Consider the following 17,072-nt stretch of genomic DNA (forward strand, 5'->3'; position numbering starts at 1 on the left):
AAACACTTTTACAGGATCTGACCAATTTGCCAGTCTTAATTATGTACCTTCCCTGCGTTGTTATCCTCTGCCCTCTTTTCCTGATAAATAAATGAGCAGTAAAGGGAAGAAACGCGTACCCAGTATTATAACGTCCTTGGTTCAGTCCTCTTCCTGGAAATGAGAATGGCCTGCTGTGGTTGATGCATGTTCAGGAAATTCTCAGTAGGTATGATTATGACCCTATATTGTACATTAGGAACTACACTGTGGTTGTTTCAGACACATCAGAGTTTATGTTAAGTTAGCCTGTTTCTGATGCGGTAACGAAATATCCATGTCCTGTGAACGTTATAATAATATAATAATAATTATTGTACATATTAGTCTTCACTCGTCAATATCCTGGTTCAACCTTGAGCCAGACTGGAGATGCGGTTTCGAGCGTTTGGTTAGACACTTGGACGTCATCGAGATGCGGTTTCGAGCGTTTGGTTAGACACTAGGACGTACATTCGCCCTTGCGTCATGATGTTGGGTCACCTTCTAGCGTTGCCAGATTGGGCCAGATTTCCCGCGCAATCAAGCAACACTGGCTGCAACGGGAAATTGGACCCAAGCTGGCATCACTGTCCCCTGCTCGACGTATTATTGACCAAGATACCAGTTCCCCTCAAATATCACAATTTACTGTGTGTGAACCAAGACAATGATAACACGAGTGAAGTCAGTTTGACGTAAAGTTAGTTTTAATGATTTAGATGTCGACGTCCTTCTCCGGTGGAAAGTAAAACAATTTATGTAACATGAAAAATATTAAATTAATTAATCCCAGGAAAACGAACAGTGCACGCTAGCCGTATCTTTCATTCATAGGTAGTGGTTGCCCTGCATACGTAATTAGTGATTATGATATTTTACATAGGGGGTTACATTCAATATGGCCACACGTGAAACAATGATTGCCAACAAAATTATAATTATTATTATAAAACAACAAATATTATTAAGCCTACAGAAAAAGCTAATAGGGCTACTTACAACACAATTTAATATAAATTATATTGAGGGTAGACGTGTCTCCTAATAATTTTCATAATTATTAGTCCTATTTTTAAGACGCGACCAATGACCACCCGAACACGTTTAATATGTGTAGGTCAAAGCTCTGATTTGAAATGCACCCGTCGATTGCACGTAGCTATCACTGAAAAGTATGGCCTTCAAGTGTGAGAGGCGGATCGATTGCAGAGATAGGCTTATATTCAATCAGCGATCGATTGACTGCTGAAAACAGTAGACTCTGCCGTCCGATCTTGAGAAAGTACACACACATTGGGAACTGAATGCATCGACTTGTAGAGTTGATCACTAATCTCACATTCAATTGTGGCAATGATTTGATGTTGACCAAATATGATTTTTAAATTGGCATATAGGATATATGGTTGGATGAGATGGATGAGAAATAGTTCAGATGAAACTTAAGGCCTCGCAACAAGAGATTTTGGTCAAAAGTTAAACATTAAAATTTAACTCAACTACTTAATATAGTCCAAATTAAAACACAATATAATGTTAGAAAAGGCAGTTTGAATAAAAGCACATTCACTTGGGAACAAAATTGGACTTAACGACTTAATAATATTAAATGACTTAATATATGGTAATGAAACAAAGTAATGTAAAATAAGAGATCCAATTAGTCATATAGGGCTGAGAATGGCACTGATCTGTTTCCAAGCGACTATCCAATAAGCCTTCACTATCGATTTTCGTGTTTCCCTTGACCAATCGAAATGTGCAAAACATACAATATTGTAAAGGAATGAAACTAGCATGTTAGCACATGAATTCATGGTGTGAATTTGGATTAAATGGCAACACCAAGTAAGGAACATAGACATACTTTTCTTCCTGAAGGAAAGGCAAAATAATTGGGAGATATGACCGCGAGACATATAACCGGATAAAGCAAGAGAATTGTACATTCAAATAATTTTCGTGCTGTTCTACGTGCGGCCTAGATACTATTAAGTGCAAAAAGTTGCTTCACAAACATCTGTACAATCATTTGATGGTTTGTCGTGTTTTTGGAGACGTCTTTATTCCTTGTACCTCATGACCTCATCATTACAATCCTGGCTTTCTTCTCTGTACTTGCTTTTTCTTCTCCATAACAATAAACTTCTGGGCCGAGAAACGTTTGTTTCGTTGGGTCAAGCTCTCACAAATAGTACCAGGTGCTTTTTCCGTGTGTCTGTGAAAGTCCTTTTTCTCTCTGCTCATTTTGTCGTCAAGTTCTCTGGCCTTTGACCTCTTCTTCAGCAATGACAATGAATCAAATCCCTTCTTCCTCAATTAGAAAAATATATTTCTCATACTTAAAATCTCCTTATTTCATCAGTCCCAACACTTTTGGATTGTTTTCTACATCATGTGTTAAACGAATAGACCTCGAAGCCCTTCTTCAATGCCATCATGACTGCGCTCAGAGCGGCCTCTAGGTTCATCAATGAATTTCTTCAGCTAAATCGATTGAATCGACTGGGAATACAAATGCTGGCTTAGGGTTGGAGGCAACATGCAAGAAGAGGACATGGTGAAGGGTTTGGATCGACCAGAAGCTGCGTGCGACCAGGAGTTCCTTCTCCCACCGCTTGGCCGCTGTCTTTCGTCCAGGCTGCTTGGAAAGGCCAGCCTATCGTCAAACACCTGCTGTCACCGAGGGATCTGTTTTCAGGGGTTGGATTTGGGCTTCCCACCGACGGTGGAATGTAAACGCCACACCATCAAACCAATCAGAAGAAGGTTAGCAGATGGAACAACGCAGATGAATCTGCAGTCCCGTCCAACACTATATTCGTGGTTACAAACCGTTTGTGATTATCCATGAACATCCATGAGTAGGCATCAGCTTAATAGTGTCACAAGGGTCACTGGATGTGGCCTCATAGAGTGTAAATTCAAAATACCTTTGGACATTTACACCTTATGGTAAAATAGTCGCTCTCTAAATGTGTGTGTGTACTCTGTGGGACCTCACAAAGCCAGACTCAGTAGTTCCAGCTTAGGCTCAGTTACAAGTGAACAGTGATAAAAAAACGTCTGAAAGATGGGAGGCTCTTTAACGGGAACATGATATATATATCACCAAAAGAAAATGTGCAAATTCTTGCATTTTAAGAGGTCGGCCATGCTGGTAAAACACTCGTTGGGTGAACCTCTTTATTGTTCTACTTTTTTGTCGTCGTCGGTTCCTCGGCTCTTGTCTACGGTTCGAGCAAAACAAAATGGCTGCAACCTACCGTACTTCAGGCAACACTGGAAGAGGAAACCAAAACAATCATTCTAAACAGGAAGGTCCGACGACCAACCTCAGACGACCAAAGTAATTTTTAAGCACTATTTGGGGTTTCCTTTAGTGGGAATTGTTTTAGGGGGAGGAGGGGGAGGAAGTCCCTAATTGCTGGGGGTGCAGTAGTAGTTCTGGGAGCCGCAGTACTGGTTCTGCGGAGTGGAACAGTGGTGGCTCTGCTGCTGATGCTGCTGGTGGTGGTGGTGGGGGTGCTGGTGGTGGCGGCAGCCGTTGTTGTTCTGCGGCGTAGAGTAGAAGTTGTGGTGGTGGTGGTGGTGGATGTGGTGGGGGCCCTGGGACCCCGGGTAGGCGAACAGCAGCGGGGCAGTGGTGGCGTTGGCGGAGGACGAGGTGAAGGTAGGGTGGGTGAGCGTGGGGGGGTGCCCGCCCCCGCTCGTCAGGCTGCCGGTGCGCGGGACGGAGCCGTACCACGTGGGCGGGCCCGTCTGAGGGGTGGTGGAGAGGAGACTGTCCGAGAGAGTGAGAGAGAGAGAGAGAGAGAGAGAGAGGGAGGGAGGGAGAGAGAGAGAGAGGGGGAGAGAGAGGGAGGGGGAGAGAGAGAGAGAGAGGGAGAGAGGGAGGGAGGGGGAGAGAGAGAGAGAGAGAGAGGGAGAGAGGGAGGGAGGGGGAGAGAGAGAGAGAGAGAGAGAGAGAGAGAGGGAGGGAGGGAGGGAGAGAGGGAGAGAGAGAGGGAGGGGGAGAGAGAGAGAGAGAGAGAGAGGGAGAGAGGGGGAGAGAGAGAGAGAGAGGGAGGGAGGGAGGGAGAGAGGGAGGGGGAGAGAGAGAGAGAGAGGGAGAGAGGGAGGGAGGGGGAGAGAGAGAGAGAGCGGGGGGAAGAGAGAAAGAAAGAGAGAGAGAGGGAGGGGGAGAGAGAGAGAGAGGGAGGGAGGGAGAGAGGGAGAGAGAGGGAGGATGAATTAAACAAGAATCACATGTGCAATTTTACCACTTTATTGTTATTGTCTGTGTGTGTGTGTGTGTGTCTGTGTGCGTGTGTATGTTCCTGCGTGTGTGCGTGCGTGCGTGTCGGTGTGCATGTTCCTGCGCGTGTGTGTGTCCGTGTGTGCGTCCCACCTGGCCCGGTCGGACCGGCCGGTGATGCTTCTGGTGAGGTCGTCCTCGCTGTCGTAGCGCCGGGGGTTGTCGAAGAGGTACGCCCGCGACGAGAAGCTCTGGCTGTTGATCATCCCGCCTGGCGCCTGGGGAGGAAACACACACCGGGTTAAATGTACCTTTATGCACCTGGTTTATACACCTGGTTTATACACCTGGTTTATAGACCTGTTTTATACACCTGATTTATACACCTGTTTTATACACCTGGTTTATAGAAGTGGCTTTACAACGGTTTTGCTGCAGTTTTATACACCTCTTGCTATTTTGTTACATTTATTTTTGTGATTTATAAGAGACGTATATGCAACTTGATGTTAATGTTGATAATGTTTGAATCAATTTGTTGCTTATTGATTTGGAACTGTTAAAAGGGCTATTGACCAATCAGGATCCAGTATTTACCAAAAGTGCTCTGGTATATTCAAGAATAACAAAATGAAGTTGTTATTATTCGTATTATTGCAATGGTGAATTCGTACCAAGATGGCGGCTTGGGATGCACGCGACATTATGCGAAACCCTTTTATAGAAAATAATTAGAAATATTCATAAATCGATCATCTTATTCTATTATTATTTCTCATCGTGTTTTATTCCAGTGCTTGTTTGTATTACTGTGTATTATTACATTGTTGGCTAGGCCACTCTTTAATGCAGCCTGCTTTGTGAGGGGTCACATGTTGTAAATAAGGGTTGATGGCGGAGAGAACAATGCTGACCAGGTTGAGGTTGGGCTGCTGGACTCTGAAGAAGCCCACCAGGAGGCTGGTGGGAAGCAGCTCCCACAGCAACAGGACCACCCCGAACACAACGTAGGTCTCACCGCTGACCTGCTGCACGTCCGCCTGCACACACGCACACGCACACATGCACCGACCCATGCACCCACACGCGCACGCACCCACACACATGCACGTACACAGACACATGCGTGCACACACGCGCACGCTCACACATGCGCACGCACGCACACACACACACACAATACATACAAACACATGCACCGACACATGCAAGCACACAGACCCATGCACGCACAAACACCCAGATACACACACACGCACGCACGACCACACAAAAAACAAACAAAAACACGCAAACACAAGGTTACACCAGGATGCGTGCTGGGTTTTGAAGCATTGCTTATAAACATTGTGGTTGGTTTGTTTGTCAAGCTTCTGTAAATCAATCCCTTCGTCGATTTCCCACCACAATTCACTGTGGACGCCTGTGTGGATCCAAACGAAAAAGTGAATCAAAGACAAAGACATGTTTATTTAATAATGGACATTCATGTGTTGGAGTGTGTGGATATAAGGTTTCCAGTAGGTCAAGCACGACTTGGCCTACTGAACGTAAACACAGCCCTGGATTAAAACAAACACACGATGAATTACCGGACATGTTGTAAAAACAGAGTCGGAGCCCACATTGGAATCCTGCTCCATGATTGTTCTCTCAATGAAACATAAGTATATGAATGTATTTATAAATACATGACTTAGCGGATGCTTGAATGATTGAACAAGTGCATGAACACATTAAAATGTATTCAGTGTGAAGGTATAGCAACAGAGTCTGTGTGGCTGTCCTGGTTGGAACAGAGTTTCACTTGTGCGCACGCGCACACACACACACACACACACACACACACACACACACACACACACACACACACACACACACACACACACACACACACACACTCTCTGGTCTCCATGGAGCCCTTTGGACCTGGCTGTCTGTCTGTAAGGCTGAGCCCTGATGTAGGTCAACACCATCCACACACACTTACACCCCTACCCCACAGTGCAGACACACTCACACACACACCACACCATATGCAGTCTACACACATACACACACCCCACCCAACATATGCAGACTACACACACACACACACACACCACACCATATGCAGACTACACGCACACACACACGATTATTTATAGACAGACAAAGCCCTTTACTCTACTAAGCATTACTTCAGCAAATCTCCTAGGATGATGTCTCACACACGCACGCACACACACACACACACAGACACACATGCACGCACGCACGCACGCACACACACACACACACACACACACACACACACACACACACACACACACACACACACACACACACACACACACATTATGTGTACGTGTGTGTATTCTAACACATCCAGAGAAAACCAAAGTGAACGGTACATATATGTGTCAGAAATCTGAAACATTTGTCTGCGGTTAGCAGTTTACAGAAATGATGACTTGTTGAGCAGAAACATATTTGACTAAGACAAATTCATAGTTATATTTCACCATTGACATTTTGTCATGAAGAGGCTAGTATATTTGCATACATAGCAGACATAGCAGACAATTACTGCTTGTCTGATACAAGTTACTCAGAATAAAGCGTATTTCTGGACTATTAATACTACAGACACATTAAATTAAGACGTTTCCAAAAACGCATTCATAGTAAGTCCATATAGAGACCGTTTATTCCAATCAATAACAATTGGCGCACGGTTGCTGGGTTACCGTCTGATGACACAACAGGCCAACTGATTCTAGTAATTTATTTTTGCCCAAAATATAAACTTAAGAACTTTGTTTTAACACAAAGCACACAAAAAAAGAATGAAAAAAATCAAAATCACAAAACATATTGAGTATCCGTCCTAGTACTTTTAATCCGTCTGCCGTTGAGGCCAAAACAAGTGTGGCATTCAAAATAAAGACTGCATGGCGGTTGTCGTCGTGGTTACCTGATCGGAGACGCTGAACCAGCCGTAGCTGAAGGGGGTGGCGGGCCCCTCTGGGGCCAGTGCCACCACCGCCAGGTTGTAGCAGGCCCTGGACGTGAACAGCAGGATGATCAGAGAGCCGATGGCCGTGGCCTGTCTCACCGAAGTGCCCTGAAGGGGGCAGGGGGAGGAGGAGGAGGGAGAGGGAGGAAGAGGAGGGGGAGGGGGAGGAGGAGGAGGAGGAGGAGGAGGAGGGGAGGAAGAGGAGGGAGGAGATGGAAGGGCGGAGGGAGGGGGAGGAAGAGGAGGGGGAGGGGGAGGGGGAGGAGGAGGAGGGGAGGAAGAGGAGGGAGGAGATGGAAGGGAGGAGGGAGGGGGAGGAAGAGGAGGGGGAGGGGGAGGAGGAGGAGGAGGAGGAGGGGAGGAAGAGGAGGGAGGAGATGGAAGGGAGGAGGGAGGGGGAGGAAGAGGAGGAGGGGGGGAGGAGGGGGAGGAGGAGGAGGAGGGGACGGGGGGAAGGAGGAGGAAGAGGCAGCGGAGGAGGTGGTGGGGGAGGAGGAGGAGGGGGGGAGGGGAAGGAGGAGGAGGAGGAGGGGAGCAGGAAGAGGCAGCGGTGGAGGAGGAGGGAGGAGGAGGAGGGAGGAGGGGGGGGAAAGGGGAGGAAGAGAAATAGGAGGAGGAGGTGGGGAGAGGGAGGAGGGGAGGAGGTGGAGGCAAAGACTGTCAAAAAAAGAGCCCTCTCTTCAGGCTGACTTGTGCACTTTTGTTGATTTGTGATGATCTAGGTCTAGCCCAGAACGTTCTTTGTTGAGCTGCGCTGTTCTTCTGAATTCAGAGAGCACTTTGACAATGTGATTTCCACTGGTACGGTAACAGTACCACATATTAAAATAAATAAATAGCTAAAAACACATTTGGAGTCACACAGCTACCTATTCTTACACTGCATTTCTTTGTAATGACTAAATCTGTGTGTCCTTATGTGTGTGTGTGTGGTGTGTGTGTGTGTGTGTGTGTGTGTGTGTGTGTGTGTGTGTGTGTGTGTGTGTGTGTGTGTGTGTGTGTGTGTGTGTGTGTGTGTGTGTGTGTGTGTGTGTGTGTGTGTGTGTGTGCGTCCATCCGTGCATGTGTGTGTGTGTGTGTGTGTGCGTCCGTCCGTGCATGTGAGTGTATGTCCGTGTGTGTCCGTGCGTGTGCGTGTGTGTGTGTGTGTGTGTGTGTGTCCGTGCGTGTGTGTGTGTGTGTGTGTGTGTGTGTGTGTGCGTGTATGTGCGCGCGTGTGTGGTTGTGCCACCTTGGACTCCAGGTAGACGTTGGCGGAGGACATCTTGGCGATCCTGAAGATGCAGACGGAGAGCGAGACGGCGCACAGCACGAACAGGCTGTCATTGACCAGGACCCGGGCCAGGACTGCCCGCCGGACCCCCCCCGCACTGGGGGAGACACACACACACACACACACACAAACACACACACACAAACACACACACACAAACACACATGCAGACGCGTTAGGTCGGGAGAACTCACATTTAATAGTCCCCAGAGCGAACGGCGGAACAGCAACAAAATGAGAATGAATATATAAACTTGGAAATTTGTGTTTGGTAGATTATTTCTCTGTGGCAACAATGCTTTTTGGCAATAAATCTTATACCGTTGGAAAGCCTGTTTAGTTCCCTTTCAGATGTTGCCCCATTTGTAAAGAACATGCATTTGTGGGATAGGCAGCAGCACTGAGTATGTGGGTTGTGCCCATGAAAAATTTGCCTTGACCCCATTGAACACTTGTGGGATCAGCTTGGGCGTGCTGTTCGTGCCAGAGTGACCAACACAACCACGTTGGCTGACTTGCGACAAATGCTGGTTGAAGAATGGGATGCCATCCCACAGCAGTGTGTGACCAGGCTGGTGACCAGCATGAGGAGGTGCCAGGCTGTTGTGGCTGTGTATGGTTCTTCCACACGCTACTGGGGCTCCTGTTTGTGAAATGAATAAATTGTTAAATTGCCAATATGTCTTGTTTCTTCAAACTTCAATCAGCCAATCCACCAAACACCAAACGAGTCAATGGCAGAATAAGCTGTTTTGCATTGGCAGAGAAGATTTGGCAAATTTTTCATGGGCGCAACCCACATACTCAGCTCTGCTGCTCATCTCACAAGTGTATGTTCCTTACAAATGGGCCGCCATTTGAAAGCTAACTATACAGGCTTTCCAACGGTATAAGATTTATTGCCAAAAAGCATTGTTACCACAGAGAAATAATCAACCAAACACAAATTACCTTACTTTTTGTGCTAAGTTTATATATTTTTTTACTAACAAAAATGGAAAAAGCAATATCCAAAACGTTCTAACCAAAGTCCCGCCCTCTCTCTCGCCCCTAGATCCATGTAAGTGGAAGTCCCGCCCTCTCTCTCGTCGTTAAATCCATGGAACTGAACGTCCCGCCCTCTCTCTCGTATCTAAATCCATGGAACTGGAAGTCCCGCCCTCTCTCTCAACACTATATCCATTGAACAGAACGTCCTGCCCTCTCTCTTGCTGTTATATCCATGGAACTGGAAGTCCCGCCCTCTCTCTCGCCGCTAAATCCACGGAACTGGAAGTCCCGCCCTGTCTCACCAGTAGCAGTCATTCTGAGCAGGCCGCTCCAGGCATTCTGTTGAGAGAGGAGGACGTTTGGGGACGAGGTTGAGAGTCCCACGGAGCAGGCCAGAGTGACCGTGATACATGAGACAAACAGGCTTAATATTGAGCTGCTTCCCATCCTGGCCTAGATTAGCGTTAACTGATGTCACCTGCTGCCATGAATTCCCCCCCAAAGATTGATACGGTGTAACTGTAGGCCTGTAGGAATCAGCAAGCACACCCTACGTTTCCTTAAACTTTGATTAATTTAAATGGCTACTCTTTACTGTCACGTGTGTTTTCAAGTTATTCATTCATTTTACAATGCCAAAAAAATATTAACTGTGTTATTTATCAATGTATTATTTTTTTAGGTTCATAATTATATAGTATCCTTGAAAATGTGTTAGAACTGTTAGGTATGACAGAATGGAGTTTGTGGTTCACTGTGTGGACCAGTCACCTGGCGGGGTCGGCGAGCTGCTCTGCGTTCTGGATCAGCAGCGCACAGGTCAGGTTCACCACCAGGAACAAGACGCTGAGGCACAGGAACACCAGCCGCAGGGGAACCCTGTTCGATGCCGCAGACGGGCCGAGAGACAGAGAGAGAGAGGGAAGAGGGAGAGATGTCCTTCATTACCTTTAAAGGATTTGTGATTTGAAAGTGTTCCAAAAAGTGCAGTGAAGTCAAATATTTCAATATTATAGTATTAATACTTCAAGAATATGTCGATCATACCTATAATAATACGGGTATGTAAACCTAGCATTCAAATCGAATGCCGTCTCATGGGACACATGTTGAAAACATCACAACAACGTAAAAAATGCAAAGTATGTAGGAAATACAGCTGCTCATTTTTCAACCTCAACTATGTTGGCCGACAAAACAGGGCGACCAGAGATGAAAAACAAGACACCCAAACTACTTACTTATACTTGGTGAGTTCTGGGGAATACTTTGCTTTAGCCTTGAACATCACCTAGAGACAGAGAGAGACAGAGGGAGAGACAGAGAGAGACAGAGGCAGAGAGAGACAGAGGAAGAGACAGAGGAAGAGAGAGATTGACAGATACAGAGGGAGAGAGAGCAATGGTCCAAGAGAGAGACACAGAGAGGGAGAGATAGAGAGAGAGAGAGAGAGAGAGAGAGGGGAAAAGAGAAGAGAAGCATCAGAATAATAGCATATTTCTGTGAAAACCTTTGGCCCAATGTTTCACACTGCTGTTATTGATGGAGCTTATTTTTAAGTTATATGAACAAGAAAGAAAGAAAGAACACTTCAAACTAATGGTTGAAAAGGTTGAAACTTGGGAGCACTGGGCAGTACATAAAACAATAACTGCAAATTTATAATCCCTTCACCACCAACAAGGCTTGAAAATCCCCATTTGAGGTTGACCGCATGACATACTGTCTGCGTAGATCTGAGTGTGCGTGTGTGCATGTTCTAGCGCGCGTGTCCAGCAGTGGCACGTGGTCCGGCTTGACAGAGCGGTGTCACTTCTATGTTCATCTTGGGGTGTGTCACTGTGTGAACTCAGAGCCGGGTGGGTGCCGGCACCGACCCGGTGCCAACTTGTACCCTTTTCCTGGTATCCCTCAAGGGACCTTGACCTCTAACCTCCTCTGGACCACTGATCAATCGTTCCACATCCGGCAACCTCCCTAAAGACATCTCCAAACGGTCCTCCATGACGATGTGGAGTTCAGCGTTTTAATGGAAAATGTTTATGAATACATGAATAGATGGACAATCAGCTAACAACTTGTCTGACGACAGCGAGATGAGGATTCTGACGTAGGCCATCAACCGCCACGGCATGATTGGTCTGCTAATGACGAGCATTTGGGAGTAACGAAAGTGACTTGTCAGTGTGTGCGTTGTGTCACACCCATAATTGTTTCTTCGATCAATAACAGATTGCTGTTTTGAGTCGGGGCCTCGTGCACACGAGGCAACGGAATATATTATGAATGATCATTATTAAGAACAGCAGCGGACACTTACATCATGTCTTTGAGATGATACTGAACGGGTTGATGGGTAATTAGGGGGTTGTGCAATAATGAAAACATTCATATGGTCACACACGCAGCTCTGCTAACAGCGGCCTTTCACATGCAGTGAGGAGAACAAACAGAAACATCTAAACCAACAAAAGCAGTGGGCCTGCCGGCTTTGTTTACCTACTGTATGTGTGTCAATGTCCCTTCAAAAAGGGGTCGCTTTATTACCTGGTGACACGATAATCTAAAAGAAAGAAACTTTAGCGCCTCCTTGGAGTTCACATCAAACATGTGTTGTTGTGGACTTGTTGAACGGAATGAATCCTGCTTGCAGCCGCTGCGAGGAAGAGCTGCAGCTTCCACTGAACGTAACGAGACAAAACTCCAAATGACCCGGGGATCGCCATGTTTTATTCACATCGCAGTCGCTCTGAAGGAGGAGGTAGGAGGCCGAGGAGACGCTGCTAAAGACTTAACGAGCACAAACAGTCACGCCTGACTCATCAGTGTGTGTGTGTGTGTGTGTGTGTGTGTGTGTGTGTGTGTGTGTGTGTGTGTGTGTGTGTGTGTGTGTGTTGTTAAAAATGTAAATTATGGCAAATGCTTGTATTTGCCATAATTGACGATTGCTGTGAAATGCACCAGTTGACATTAAAAATAAGTGTGGCGCAGAAAGAAAATCCATTAATGGGTATGGGCAACATTTACTTTTCGTTGCTATAGCTACTGTCGCACTTTGAGTTGTGGTTGTGACTATGCCTCTGATTTGTATATGTAGGGATTTATTTGATTCCAGTGAATGTATTCATGTACTTTGCTATCCCCCTTGGGCTTACTCTGATATTTGTGTTAATGTTAGTGCAATACATTCATCATTATTCTATTTAAATCCCATATGTCCTATACAATTTAAATATTAAATAGTTAATAGGCCAGAATTCACTTTTCAAACCGAACAAAGTCTCACTTTATTCGTAAAAGCTCATGCTTGCCTGAATACATTATGTATGCACACATGAACGGGCATCTTGTGTGTGTGTGTGTGTGTGTGTGTGTGTGTGTGTGTGTGTGTGTGTGTGTGTGTGTGTGTGTGTGTGTGTGTGTGTGTGTGTGTGTGTGTGTGTGTGTGTCAACACTTTTTCCACATCTTGCTGTCCAGTAGGTCAGCTGATTTACAAAAGGCGTTGACTCGCCAGTCACATGACCTGGGGTTAGGGGGGTCATGTGACCCAGCAGTAGTGCCCGTCACACTTCAAAATAAAAGCTTCCGCTTTTCTAATACGTAATTTTCCGAGAAGTGATTCAGCCCTTACAACACTTTAGTCAAAAACACACAAGGGGTGACTTTAGCATGCAATGGTCCCAGGTGTGTTTGTGTGTGTGTGTGTGTGTGTGTGTGTGTGTGTGTGTGTGTGTGTGTGTGTGTGTGTGTGTGTGTGTGTGTGTGTGTGTGTGTGTGTGTGTGACATTCAACATTCAAGTTGAATGCTCTTTGATATTCTGAAGGGGCAGTTGTTATGCCACTGTGAACGACAAGCTTACCCCCATCTCAAAAATATAAACGCGCACACCTCAGATTCTCACACACACAAACGACTCTTTCAGTGAGCTCTCTTCTCATACGCGCACGTACACAGACAAGCACTCAAAACACACCAAACATATTCAACATGTGAGCAGGACCATTCTTCGATTTAAAGAATGGTCCTGCCCCCCCCCCCCCCCCCCCCCCACACACAAACACACACACACACACGAAATTGTAAACATGTGTGGTACCGGACGCAGCGGTGACTTGTACTCTCTTAGGATTCACCAATATTTCAGGCATTTTCTTCAGCGTCCGACACATGTTGGCTTGTTCAGATAATTAAACAGGCCATATTATTACGCCAACACTTTTTGCTGACCTGCCATAAGGCTTGTTTTGCCACCATTTTAATCTTACAATGTTGTTGACACACGCTGTCAACTTAAACCAATGGTGTGAAGTGTCATCAATGTAGATTTAGTACACAAGTGAAATCAATAGTTTTTTGTTCACAAGTGAAAGTAATGGGAATTTTCTTCACAAGTTAAATCAATGGGGATTTTCTTTATTAACTCATCTTTCAAGATGGCAGGATTGATACCCAAGGTATGTTGGATGTCTTGGTGGCAGACTAGCTAGCTAGCATCAGCCTAGGCTAGCCTTCACCGTTGTGCATAACAGAAAATATGAACACACAACAGCCACAGGCTACGGATATGTCGGAATATCATGTTGCAACTTATGATGTTTTTGTTTCTATAAGTACACACACTGTGGTCTCGTGCACACACACACACACACACACACACACACACACACACACACACACACACACACACACACACACACACACACACACACACACACACACACACACACACACAAACAGGAAGTGCAATACTCTTAGCAGCAGGGTAGGCCACTGGTATCTGGGAGAAGATCCAGCAAGGAATAAACCGAAAAGAAGAATTAAAGCTTTTAAATAATGTTAGAGACAGTAAGATATGGAGGACAGACTACCAAGTGTAGGCTTAATACTGTGTGTAGACCTCGTGTGTGTAGGCATCTTATTAAGCGGAGGCCTATTATGGCCTTTAACTTTATATTTAGGCATATTAGGTGTTGGTCAATTATTGGATTTGTTACTGTATGTGTTAGCCTGTATGTGTTAGCCTACAGGACTACACATACTATAGTATATGTAGTCCACTATTACTGTATGAGTGTAGGCCTATTACTTTGTGTACGCTTACTATTACTGTATGTGTAGGCTTACTTCTGTATGTCAAGATACATTAGAGTGTGTGTAGGTCTACTATTACTGCATGTGTAGGCCAATTCATGCATGAATATGCATGAATTGCATATTCATGCATGAATTGTGTAAGTATATAGCTATTACTGCATATAGGCACGTTACTGTATGGGTAGAGCCTGTCCTATTGTATGGGTCGACTTATTGATGTGTGTGTAGGCTTATTTCTGTGTGTTTAGATACATTACAGTGTGTGTAGGCCTAATATTTCTCTATATGTAGGCCTATTAGTGTACGGATAGGCCTATAATGTGTAGCCCTGTGATGGGTAGGCTGATTACTGAATTTATAGGCCTACACCGAGTGGCCCATTCACAATCTCTCCATTCAACGATTGGACAGCACAGAGACAGGGGCTACATTATGAGTCATAATCCACGGTATAATCAGATTTCATTAATGAGGAAAAGGAGTGAACAGCACAGGAAGAATTAAACAGGAGACCTCTATCTCTCTTTGTTTCTTTCTGCAGTGGCTCGCCGGGCCCTCCGTAAAGTCCACACATCTTTTCCACATTATTCCACTGCGACCGGACGCGTGTCGTACCTCGGACCGTTCCCATGTTAAACAAACACGCACCTGACGCAGGCCTGACAGGGCTTGTGTATATACAAGTGTATATGAAAAGCGTACCATGCCATGCGCGCCCCCCCCCCCAATCCAGAACCCGCAATCATGAAGTCCACCACGCCCCCCCTCCCTCAATTTTGTATTGATCGATATTGATAATCAATAGACCACTTTATAGAGGCTTGGGAACTATATAAACATCAGGTTCGGTGACAGTTTCACTCCGATTAGATATGACTCCACATAGACAGGCCTGCATGAAGAACAAACAATCGACTGAACCGGATGAACGTGTAGGCCTGCAGGAGCTCTTGACCCGAGGGACGCGCTCTAATCAAGCCCTCATTGAAACGACGGCGACGCCACTGTACACAATGGGTTGGATAACGCACCGTCAGCGCTTTCTCTCTTCTTCTCCTTCGTTAAGAAATCAGGTCACTCAGGATAGGCCCGGTGTACCTACCAAAATCCACAACACCCACCACCATCAGCACCACCACCAGCACCACCACCACCATCAGCACCAGCACCACCATCAGCACCAGCACCTCCAGAACCCCACCACTAGCACCAGCACCACCCACAGCAGCACCATCAACACCACTAGAGACCCGTCACCACCAGAACCCCATCACCACCCCCCCACCCTCCAACACCACCACCACCATCACCACCCCCCCCCCCCCCCAACACCACCACCACTAGCACCATCATCACAACCACCACCCCAGCACCACCACCCAAACCACCACCACCACCACCCCTCACCCAAACCACCACAACCACCAGCTGAAACATTCTTACCTGCGTGAAGTACAGGTTGAGCAGACACAGCGTGAAGAACTGTAGACACACCGGGCAGCAGTACAGCAGCCAGTAGGGGAAGGGCTGCAGGCGGTTGGCCTGAGCGACGTTGTCAAAGTAGAAGGAGAACAGCGTGGTTCTCAACGCAGCCCACAGCAGGCACAGGAAGAGCAACACACTCTGGTAGCTGAAGCGCTTGTGTCCGTGGTGCAGGATGAGCCACAGCTGGACGTACACGAAAACAAACAGAAAGGTGTAGAGGAGGGTGTACACGATGGTGAGGGCGAGCTCCAGGGTCGGGGAGATGTCAGGTCGCACCAGCTGCCCGGGGGACTCGGCTGTGGAGGTAAAGCCTTTGGCACTGACCTCCTTTTCGTGCGAAAACATCTTGAGGTCTACAAATTAATAAGTAAAAAAAACAATAGGAAGGCGATGTGACGGATGTAGAGAATAAAGACACGAACGGTCATAGGAGATCAAACTTGGAAAGACGCGCAGTTGATTTGACTGTTGATTAAAAACAAATTAGATCCAGTGATAGTCCGGGACATTTGTCCTAAAAACAGTTCATTTTGAAAAAAATCCCACTATGAACAGAAGTTGTTCTCAAATGCGAGGCTTTAAAGGAACACGGCATGTAAACTGATGGACAAGACACGCACACATACACACACAATAAAAGGTCTTCTGCTAACAGAGACAGAGCCATTAAAAATCTCTGCAAAGCTGCTCTCTGCAAGAAAACAACTTGAGAGGAAAAAACCATGATCAGCTGCGATGCAGTCTAAGACCCGCCCCTTGTGTCTTCCAATGAACAGGAAACTGGCGCTGCGTAGAGCGCCATCTTGGCTCCGATGCCGTCTCCTCTCCGTGTGAACGACGACGTCCAGAGCCACGGGGTCGACTCAGTTTCCGCAGTGGTATCACAAGCGTACTCCCATGACGCCCACTTTATCAAACTGGTCGCTCACTGGCTCAACACCGGCCCAGCCCCCAACGATATGTCACCGGATT

At 46.3% G+C, this 17,072-nt stretch overlaps 1 protein-coding gene across 1 annotated transcript; it reads right to left on the minus strand.

The window, feature by feature from the left end:
- Window positions 1–767: 767 nt before the first annotated feature.
- Window positions 768–16,760, minus strand: gpr137c (G protein-coupled receptor 137c). Its single transcript, XM_079735273.1, has 8 exons — window positions 16,059–16,760; window positions 10,761–10,810; window positions 10,291–10,398; window positions 8,488–8,626; window positions 7,215–7,364; window positions 5,173–5,298; window positions 4,412–4,536; window positions 768–3,805 (listed from the first exon to the last, which is right to left on the minus strand). Exons 1-8 carry the CDS (start codon window positions 16,443–16,445, stop codon window positions 3,442–3,444), a joined length of 1,449 nt encoding a protein of 482 aa, XP_079591399.1. The 5' UTR covers window positions 16,446–16,760; the 3' UTR covers window positions 768–3,441.
- Between the last annotated feature and the right edge of the window lie 312 nt (window positions 16,761–17,072).

The sequence above is a fragment of the Pollachius pollachius genome (genome assembly GCF_949987615.1).
Source record: "Pollachius pollachius genome assembly, chromosome: 4".
Taxonomy (NCBI): Eukaryota; Metazoa; Chordata; class Actinopteri; order Gadiformes; family Gadidae; genus Pollachius; species Pollachius pollachius.

Coding starts and splice junctions, on each gene's coding strand:
- gpr137c (XM_079735273.1), bottom strand. CDS start 16,445: ATGTTTTCGCACGAAAAGGAGGTCAGTGCCAAAGGCTTTACCTCCACA. Junction 5,299..7,214: donor GGTTCAGCGTCTCCGATCAG/GTAACCACGACG, acceptor GCGTGTGTGCAG/GCGGACGTGCAGCAGGTCAG. Junction 4,537..5,172: donor AGCAGCCCAACCTCAACCTG/GTCAGCATTGTT, acceptor TTTCCTCCCCAG/GCGCCAGGCGGGATGATCAA.